The following is a 10,526-nucleotide window of genomic DNA, read 5'->3' on the forward strand; positions in this document are numbered from 1 at the left end:
GTGGTATTCAGTTATGTGACTGTTCTGTTATGTTTTGCTAGTTTGTGACTGTTATTCAGTTCTATTTCAAAATGATTATGGTGTCTTGAAGGTCTTAGAAAGCTTAGTCTTCATAATAATCAAATTAGTGGTTCAATCCCTTCATCATTAGGACTTTTAATCAATCTTAGAGGAGTTCAACTCTTCAATAATAGGTTAAAAGGTTCAATCCCTCCTTCATTAGGTTATTGATATTTTATGTAGAAATTTTTAAAATTACTTACGGATTAGATTACAAGAATGTATATACATATATACACTAATAATGGGTTTAGGGTCCAATAATTGGAACTCTAACACTCCCCTCAAGCTGGAATATATATAGAAACAGAGATGCATCCTTGAGCTTCAGAAACTGTGTTTACTCTTTTACTGTCATTATTGAGATTTATCAGTCTAGTTTTTTATGAGATAAGAAGTAACAAGAGTAAGGTACTGTTTAAACATAGTGAATTTGATAAACCTAGTTTTGATCTCAGTCTGATGATATAGAATATTTACCTTCTTTTGATCATTGTTTATTGGACTGATATGGAGATCATATCATAAAATAATATTACAGTTTGACCATTCAGGTCACCATAAGCTCCACTTCTATATGCTCAAATCTACCACGTCATGAGCTCTCCTCCTATGCGCTTAGCTCGACCACGCTGGAAGTTCCACTTCTACAGGCCTAACTAAACTACATCATGAGTCATCCCTACCTCCACGTTACCTGCACGGACAAGTGACGTGAGCTGAGTTTGTTACACCTCCACGTGATATGCACGGACAAGTGACGTGAGCTGAGTTTGTTAACCCTCCACGTGATATGCACGAACAAGTGACGTGAGCCACGTGAGTTCTATCCACGCGTCCTGTACGGACGAGCTGCTTTTGGATCTCAATGCCATATCTATTGGGCCTGGATAGTTCAACACAAAAGAAGGCCCATTAGGTCAAGGGATGTTGGACTATAAAAGGAGGCACTTAGGAGGAAAAAAGGGGATTGATTCTAGGTCAAAAAACAATATATTGTAACAGTTATTCTCTTGACTGCTCAGAAACACTCTAGGGCAGCTCATCTTTAATATTCATATACGTGAACATTTATTATTTACTAAAATGAATGATATGTTATAAAGAATCCACATAATTTTTTGAAACTATGTCATGTTGCAAGAAATTAGGATTTTGATGTTTTGAAGTTTTGATTATATGAATGTGAATGAGTTAGAAAAGAGAAGTATAACATGTTTCATACTTTCATCTGTTAATACTTAATACTAGCCTGTGTCATTTAATACAAAGATCAAACTTGTTAAGAAGGGTAATATTTTAGTTATACTAGAGTTAAGAAGGGCAATTAGCTTTTGTTCTTAATTTATTATATAATATAGATGCAATTCTCTACCAAAAAATAAAAATATAGATGCAATTAGCATCTTCTATGTTTTGGATGTTTAGGTATAGGTGGGATATTTTTATTACGTTTAAGAAACCTTGTTTAGTACAATTAATTGCAGCAAAAAAAAGCACAAAAATTTTTAGTCATTAAGTAGAAAAGAACTATTAATTGCAGGCAAAAAAAAAAGCACTGAATTTTTTTTCCAAAAAAATAGATATTGCGGCGGTTTCAAACTGCCAGTAAAGTAAAAAAAATAATGATAAAGCGACGGTTTTAAACCGTCGCAAATGCAGAAATAGAATCCTTGCTAGTTTCGATTTCCCGACGGTTTTAAACTGACGCTAACTTCATCGCGACGGTTTGTGTGGCGGTTCTTAAAACTGTCGCAATGTTTAGCGACGACGCCAGGTTTTGCGGCTCTTTACCAACTGTCGTAATATCGGTTTGCGACGGTTCAAAACCGTCGCTAATGCATTTTAGAACCGTCGCTAACTATCAAATTTCTTGTAGTGATAATAGCTATATATATATTGTCAATGTTCGTAAAATTTCAAATGTACATAAATAGATTAGTGATAGACTTTGATCGATTAATAGTAGGCTATGATAATTATTTTTGAAGTTTTATATATATTATTTACAATTTAAATAGAAGATGATTTTTTAAAAAAAAATAAAAAATTATTAGATGCCTACGCTTAAATATACAAAAAAGAGATACATATATATTGCAAATGTCTGCTCTCAATTTTATCATATGAACTTCATTTATATAAGGAAAAAGAAGAGATCATATAAGACACTACCAAGTAATAATTGGCTGGAAAGGACATATATAAACCTACTGTCCTTAGGAATTTGTCGGAACAAAGTTGCACATATTATTTTTTTATTTTTTTTATATTTATCTCTTGACACAACAAGAAGAAGAGAAGCAATTAAGCAAATATCCAAATCCAAATTATGATAAAACTTTGTTTGACTTGTGTAATTGTGTTTACAAGAAATTAGTAAGAAACAACGGGAAGAGAAATGAGGCTTGCACGTTACAGCTGCCTCAATCATCTGGTTATGCATGGAATTCAAAATATTAATCAAAATTAAATTAATTTTATATATACGCACTATATGTAAATTGAAATAAAATTAACCAATCGTTAGTTGATTCAGTGGTGATTGACGCTAAATTTGGTAGGGAGGATCGCGGTTCGAACCCCGCAACTGCGATCGGGAGGGGGGTGGAATCACTTGATATCAGAACTGACCCCCCGAACCAGATTCAACTGGTGATGGAAAAAAAAAATTGAAATAAAATTTGTTCTAAAAAATTTAGTGGTAAAATTTATATGTAAATTGAAAATCTTGTCAACTACCTACCTGAAACACTAGAGGAATTAAAGATGCTCCAATGGCGAAAGTAAAAGCTTTAAGCAATTTTGAGTCTGTTAGAGATTTTGAGTTTGATCATCAACTCGTTGTAAACCAAAAAAAAAAACTTACCATAAAAATATTTAGGGCGACAATATTGTTCCCCGCAGAAACTTAGATGATTAGATGATCAAGTATATGTAGCAACATTAAAATTTTTAGGGAGAATTTGTCATTCATTTGAGTTTCATAAAACTCGAGAAATTAATCTCTACAATTATGCGCAGAGGATATCTAATTTACGCAACAACAAAAAACTTCAATGACTAGACGATTATTCGTATGCGTAAAAAAAAAAAGTATGTAACCGCAATTGCAACAAGGTTTCTCAGTTGTTAGCAAAAAAAAAAAAAAAGTATGTAACCGCATATGCAGATCATAAAAGCATTTGAATCGAAGAAGATTCCATTGTAATTGTTCATCAAGCAAGTACTGAGTAGGGCCATATATATAAGTTTCTTGAAAATTCAAAATAAACTATGTAGGATGTTTTAGTTATTTTGTTATTAATTATTTGTTTCTTAGAATAAACGGGTTTGTTAATCTAAAGTATGGTCGCGAAATAGGTTAAATTTGATTTTTTTTTTTTTTTTACTCGAGGTAAAATTTGATTAAAAACTATTTTATTAATATTATTATTAATAAAATCAACACAAAAACCAAAATCAACACAAAAACCAAAACCATCTTAATAATCTTCTTCTTCTTATTATTAATATTATTATTCCCTTTCTTCAACCAATTTTCATAAACAATTTTCAAAAAACAGAATAAAAATGGACACAACAAAGGCGTAAGAGAAAAAGAGTTCAAAGATCAATTATGTATATTGCACATGTTCCTCCCAACTGAACTATATTCACATAGACATCAAGTTTTGAAGGTGAGTTCTATGGTGAAAGACTTCATTAAGTCTTTCATCATGCACAAATCATTAATGTTACTATAACGAATACAAATATTTACAAAATCCATCATTTGATTGAAAGTTTATATCGTATAGATCGTCCATAATATTTTTTAAAGAAATCAAAAATTATTTGATATGTTATTGAAATCCATCAAAATTAACGGTTTATGAGTTTTAATTGAAAACCGTTAATCTTGATAAGTCTCAATAACATATTAAATGATTTTCAATTTTTTTAAAAAAATTATGGATGATCTATATATTATAAACTTTAAATCTAACAGTGAATTTTGTAAAATTCGTATTCGTTATAATAGTATTTGCAACTTGTGCACGAAGTCTTCCATGTTAGCCAAAGTCAGTTTTGAATATCTATTACTAATATATTAAAATTGATTACCACCAAAGTTCCTAAATTATCCTTATTACTTTTAACCAAATTACAAATTTTATATCTTAATTGTAATTTCACTAAATATATATATATATATATATATATATATATATATATATATATATATATATATATATATATATATATATATATATATAAAATATAAATACAAAAAAAAATATGTTATGCATAAAAATAGGAACAAAACAAATTATCGATAGAAGCAAAACAGAAAAATCTATACTCATAAAAATAGGAAGAAAAAAAATAATAAAAACATTATAGAAAGTTTAGTCAATAAAAAAATTATCGAAAGAATATAGAAAAAATAAGAAAAAACCGCATAAAAATAAGAATATAGAAATAATTAATAAAAAAATACTTTATATAAAAAAAAACATAAACAATATTTTTTATCAAAAAAAGAAAAGAAACGTAAACAATATTACTATCAAGTTTACTACTAACCACTAATAATAATAAGGGTAAATAGGGTTTTACCCCCCTGCAAAATAAGCTAATTTTGCATTACCCCCTGCAAAAAAAAAAACTTGGGATTACCCCCCTGCAATATGAAGATTCTCTCTTTTTACCCCCTGCTTGACAACTTGGCATAGAATCTTTATTTTTTATGAGGTGGCATGCATATGTGGCATTTATTTCATTTTTATTTTTTTAATTTGCACATGTCATTTTTATTATTAAATAAATTGGTGACAAAAATTTTAAAAATTCCACTTAATTAGTTTTTTAAAAAATAAAAAATATTGTGTCAATAAAAAATTATTAAAAATAAAATATGTTAATTCAAAAAGATATGTTAATCCATTGTTTCTAACAAAAAAAAAAAAAAAAAACTCACAATCTTGTCCTGTAACATAACACAAATCTTTCTCCTTCTCATTCTTCTTCTCAAAACCCAAAATTATTTTTTCTCTAACACAAACTTAGAATCCCAGAATCCTTTTTCTCTAAAATAAAACCTAGAAATCCGCCGAATCACTCCGCCGAATTCGTCGAAACAAATGATTGATGAAGAACAAAGGCAGGAACTAGGAACCGGATTTCCTATAAAGGCAGAAACTGGGTTTTTGAATTTATGGGTTAGAGATTGAATTGATGGGATGAAGAATTGGGAAGAAGAATTATGTTTTTGGGTTAGGAAGAAATTGGGTTGTTGCAAAGGGATGAAGAATAGAAGAACAAAAGAAATTTATGATTATGTTTCTGGGTTTACCGAGATTGATTTTTGGAAGAAAAAAAATTGGGTTCTTTTTGGATTGTTGTTCTTGGTGGTGTTGATGATTTTGTTGATGTTGTTGTTGTTCTTGGTGGTGTTGATGTTGTTGTTCTTGTTGAATGATGAAAGTTATTGTGGTAGGGATGAAGGGGAAATTAGAAAAAAATTTATTATTATTTTTTTAATTTTTAGTTTATTTAATAATAAAAATGACATGTGCAAATTAAAAAAAATTTAAAAAAAATTAAATGCCACATATGCATGCCACCTCATAAAAAATAAAGATTTTATGCCAAGTTGTCAAGCAGGGGTTAAAAAGAGAGAATCTTAATATTGCAGGTGGGTAATCCCAAGTTTTTTTTTGTAGGGGGTAATGCAAAATTGGCTTATTTTGCAGGGGGGTAAAACCCTATTTACCCTAATAATAAAGTTAATTAGTATCGAACGTAATAAAGTACCGTAAAATTCTTAATAAAGTTTATAATTTTTTATTAAAATATACACGGAACCATTATTTATCACTGAAACATAAAATATTGAATTAATAAATTTAAATGAAAAAACACAATAATTCCACTTATATTTTAACAATATTATATAATAATTTTTTAAATATTTAATTCTAAATAAATTTTTTACCATAATATAATGACAAACTTAAAAGGTGGAATTTCAAGCCACTAGGCTACCTGACCAAAAAAAAAATAATGACAAACTTAAATATTGAATTAAAGTCAACGACCCGTGCATTTGCACGGGTCTCTAAACTAGTAAAATTTTTTAAAAAAAAAACAGCCAAATTTTTTTTTGGTACATAAAAACAGACAAATTAACTACACTTAATAAGAGTGAAATATGCTCTAACCCAAAAATTAAATATGAAATACTAGTGCTTTAAATTTAGAATTTAATTTATATATACGGTACGGAGGAAAAAAAAAAAAGAACCTTCTTCCATTTTTCTTTTCTTTCTTCCACTTTGGCGACTCACTCAATCATTTCCAACACCAATTCCCTTCCTTCAATTCAACCAAAATTCTCTTTGCTCATTCACCAAAATCAACACAAAAACCAAAACCATCTTAATAATCTTCTTCTTCTTATTAATATTATTATTATTCCCTTTCTTCAACCAATTTTCATAAACAATTTTCAAAATGGACACAGAACAAAAACGCAAGAGAAAAAGAGTTCTAACAAAACACTTTCACATATCATCAAGAACAATTTTTCTCTGTTTTTCTTTCATAATCTTCTTAATTTTCTTATCAAATTACCATGGTTTCTTCACTCATAAACCTTCAACTTTATCACTTCTCTATTCTTCAGCAAGCAATTCAGTTCTTGACCCTCTTCAACCTTCAACACCAACAGCAACGGTTTCTTTCACTCTTCAACACCAAATCCTCTTCCCAAATCACTACCTCATATTCATAACCAAAAAAAACCAATCCCATCAATCATTAGAGTGTGTTTATTATACTCTCCAAACCAACGGTTCAACTAAACCGGTACTTGATGTTCATGTTGAACCGGTTCAATCAATGGATTTTTACGATGAATCTCGATCCATAGCAAGGTGCCCATTTACTCAAACCAACTTTTCAACCTCCGGTGGGGTTAAAGTTGTCGACTTGCGGCGGTCCGGTGAAATGGGTCGTCGGAGTTTTGGTGTTTTGAAGAACCAAAAACCTCAATCTTGGGATAGGGTTGCTTATGAAGCTATTTTAGATGGTGACACTGTTGTTGTTTTTGTTAAAGGGTTGAATCTAAGACCTCATAAGATCTCGGATCCAACAAATTTTCGATGCCATTTTGGTTTAAGAAGTTTCCATAAAGATGGTGCTGGTGCTGCTTTTTTGCTTAGTACAAAAGCTGTTTCTGTGGCACAAGAAATTGTGAGGTGTGTTTTGCCACAAAGTATTAGAAATAAACCTGATAAAGCTTTTGGTGTTAGGGTTACTGTTAGTAATTTGAGTGGAAATTTGCGGCATCAAGTTCGAACGCTTTTGCCATCGGTGGCTAGAATTGGTAGTGGAAGTGTTCATAGAAAGAAGAATAGTGAAAAGTATGAGCTTTGTGTTTGTACTATGGTTTGGAATCAAGCTTCTGCTATAAGGGAATGGGTTATGTATCATTCTTGGCTTGGTGTTGAGCGTTGGTTTATCTATGATAATAATAGTGATGATGATATTGAAAAAGTGATTAATGATCTTGATTTTGAAGGGTATAATGTTAGTAGAAAAGTTTGGCCTTGGATTAAGACACAAGAAGCAGGGTTTTCTCATTGTGCTTTAACAGCTAGAGATGAGTGTAAATGGGTTGGTTTCTTCGATGTTGATGAGTTTTTCTATTTTCCGAACGAGTTTCGTCATAATCACCTTGCAAAAAGTGATAGTAATAGTATTAGTAGTAGTGTTGTTCCGGGTGAGAATTCATTAAGATCAATGGTTGCGAATTTCTCGTCATCAACGTCGATTGCTGAGATAAGAACAGCATGTCATAGTTTTGGTCCTTCTGGTTTAAATTCACACCCTAAAAAGGGTGTTACAATAGGTTACACATGTAGACTTCAAAGCGCCGAGCGGCACAAATCCATTGTGCGACCGGATTTGCTCGACGACAGTCTTCTTAATGTGGTTCATCATTTTCAGCTAAAAGATGGATTTGACTACTACAACATGCCAGAAGGTAGTGCTATAGTGAACCATTACAAGTATCAAGTTTGGGAGAGTTTTAAGCAAAAGTTTTTCAGAAGAGTTGCTACATATGTTGTTGATTGGCAAGAGGATCAAAACAAAGGGTCAAAGGATAGAGCACCAGGACTTGGAACAGAAGCAATTGAACCAGTTAATTGGAGGTTAAGGTTTTGTGAGGTTTGGGATACTGGCTTAAAGGACTATCTATTGTCTTATTTTGCTGATCCTATGACAGGTTTATTGCCTTGGGAAAAGTCTTTACTATAATGAATTGATACACATGTAAAGGAATATAATCATACTTGTTAGGCATATTCATTCTTTCCATTGTTTGTGGGGAGCTATTTGTTACAGAAATTTTGTTTTTGTTTAGTTTTTTAAATGATTTTTTACACATATGAATGAAATTCACAGAGGTTATATACTCATGTATATTTAAAGCAATTTGAATGAATTCCTCTTCCATTTTTTTTATTCACATTAGTTTTTTTAGTTAGCCATCCAATTCATAGGGGCCTTAGTAATCCAGATTTCGACTGCTAGTTAAGAAAAGTTTGGCCAAGAAATTGTGTTACTCAGGAATCGAATTCGGGTTCTCCCGAGCAATCTATCTTTTGTTAAAGTTCATTAACTACTTGAATCCAATGACTTGATTTTATTCGCACTAGTTTAGCATATAGCATTTGTCATCTTGTAAACTGAAATATTCATGCTGTGAAAAGCCAAGGATACTGCAATAATCTATAGGTTGTTTTACACCTATTTAAATTTATAAAAGGAAAGATAACTGCAACCGTTTTCTTTCCCTAATTGGAGAAAGAAAAGTACATCGTAATCAATATAGGCACCAAAACTTTTAATGGGCTACCAACAAATTGTCTAAAATTTAAACCAATAATAATAATAATCAGAATGCGTTTCTTACATACTTTTTTTGGTACTTTAATAGACATAGTAGTGATTTATTGTCAAAAAATATAGTAGTGATTTTAACATTCAATAGAGATTCTCTTTTATAGATTATAAGTAAAACTATTTTTGTGTTAACAATAAGTTGATTCAGCGGTAATTGATACTGAATTTGGTAGGAAAGACCATGGTTCGATCCTCGTACTTGCAATTGAGAGAGAATTGAAATCACTTAATACCAAAACTGACTTCCGAACCAGATTAAACCGGTAATTAATGCCAAATAAAATTAAAAAAAAAAAACTATTTTTGTGTTTGTTATTGTCGATAAAAATCATTTCTTTTAAAGAGTAAAAGTTATCCACAAAAGTTTCTGTGAGCATAGCTCAATTGGTAGAAACATTACAAATTACTGTAGGGACCGGAATTCGAATCTTAGTACTTACACTTATTCATTTTAAAAGGTGAAATTCTAACCAATAGACTATTTGGAGAAAAAAAATATCCACAAAAAATTAGTCATAACCTGTGAAAAATGAGTTAAAACTTAAAAGCTTCTAATGAGAGTAAATAAACTATGACCAAATATTATTTTAGCCATTACTTGAATTCAAATTCTTTCAAATTATTCATCTTACATTGAACCAATTAATATACAACTAATAGAGCTCAATAATTTTGTTTATTTTTTATAGTTGAACTCAAATAGTTAATTAGGTTCATATTGGCAGTTTATATATATTAAAAAAATCTTATGCATTATCCATCCGTCAAATACACACTACACAATATTGGTCAAAAGCCATCTACCGAGAATTGATGGAATTGACTTGAGCTTATTGGTCTGACTCGGTTTAGATGTTACACATATGGGAAAATATCACAATCAACTTAATCTGATTCCAATTAATTGGTTTCTGCATTAGTAGGAGTATATGTCTACCGACCTAATAAAACGTTCAAATATTTCTAGTCCAAGAAAAATTGGTGGTTTATGATAATTTGAATGCCATAATAATCACGCCTATAGTCATTATCACTAACAACCAATCAAACATATCTAAGCACAAGTTTCAACCATGGTAAAACTGAAAGTCAATACCAAAATTATTAGTAATTAGTAACTGGCAGAATTTGAAAAAGTCTTTACTTAATTATTAGATATTTCACATTAAAAATACTCCTGCTAGTATATCATTAGATGTTTCAGAAGCAAGACCCTTGGCTTTGTATGTTGTTCTTGTTCACCCATGTTCTAAGAAACATTAATAAGTGGAATTATTTTAGCGTTAGAAGGAATCTTAGAATTTTAAATGCAAAATAAAATACTAGAAGCACTGGCATGTTTCATTCGGATTATTGCTATGATTTTTTATTTTATTAAAAACAAACATTCTCTTATGAAGCTGTTAAAAAAGTAATTATTTCACTAGAAGCACCAGCATGTTTCTTTGGGATTATTTGCTATGGTCTTCTTTTCTTTTATAAAAAAAACAAAAAATATTCTCTTATGAAGC

At 30.4% G+C, this 10,526-nt stretch overlaps 1 protein-coding gene across 1 annotated transcript; it reads left to right on the forward strand.

Annotated features, from left to right (window-relative positions):
* Positions 1-6,183: 6,183 nt before the first annotated feature.
* LOC123906853 (glycosyltransferase family 92 protein RCOM_0530710) lies at positions 6,184-8,578 on the forward strand. The gene has a single exon (XM_045956865.1). It carries the CDS (start codon positions 6,559-6,561, stop codon positions 8,365-8,367), a length of 1,809 nt encoding a protein of 602 aa, XP_045812821.1. The 5' UTR covers positions 6,184-6,558; the 3' UTR covers positions 8,368-8,578.
* The last annotated feature ends 1,948 nt before the right edge of the window (positions 8,579-10,526 follow it).

The sequence above is a fragment of the Trifolium pratense genome, linkage group LG2 (genome assembly GCF_020283565.1).
Source record: "Trifolium pratense cultivar HEN17-A07 linkage group LG2, ARS_RC_1.1, whole genome shotgun sequence".
Lineage (NCBI taxonomy): Eukaryota > Viridiplantae > Streptophyta > Magnoliopsida > Fabales > Fabaceae > Trifolium > Trifolium pratense.

Excerpts from the sequence above, each read along its gene's own strand:
- LOC123906853 (XM_045956865.1), top strand. The coding sequence starts at position 6,559 with ATGGACACAGAACAAAAACGCAAGAGAAAAAGAGTTCTAACAAAACAC.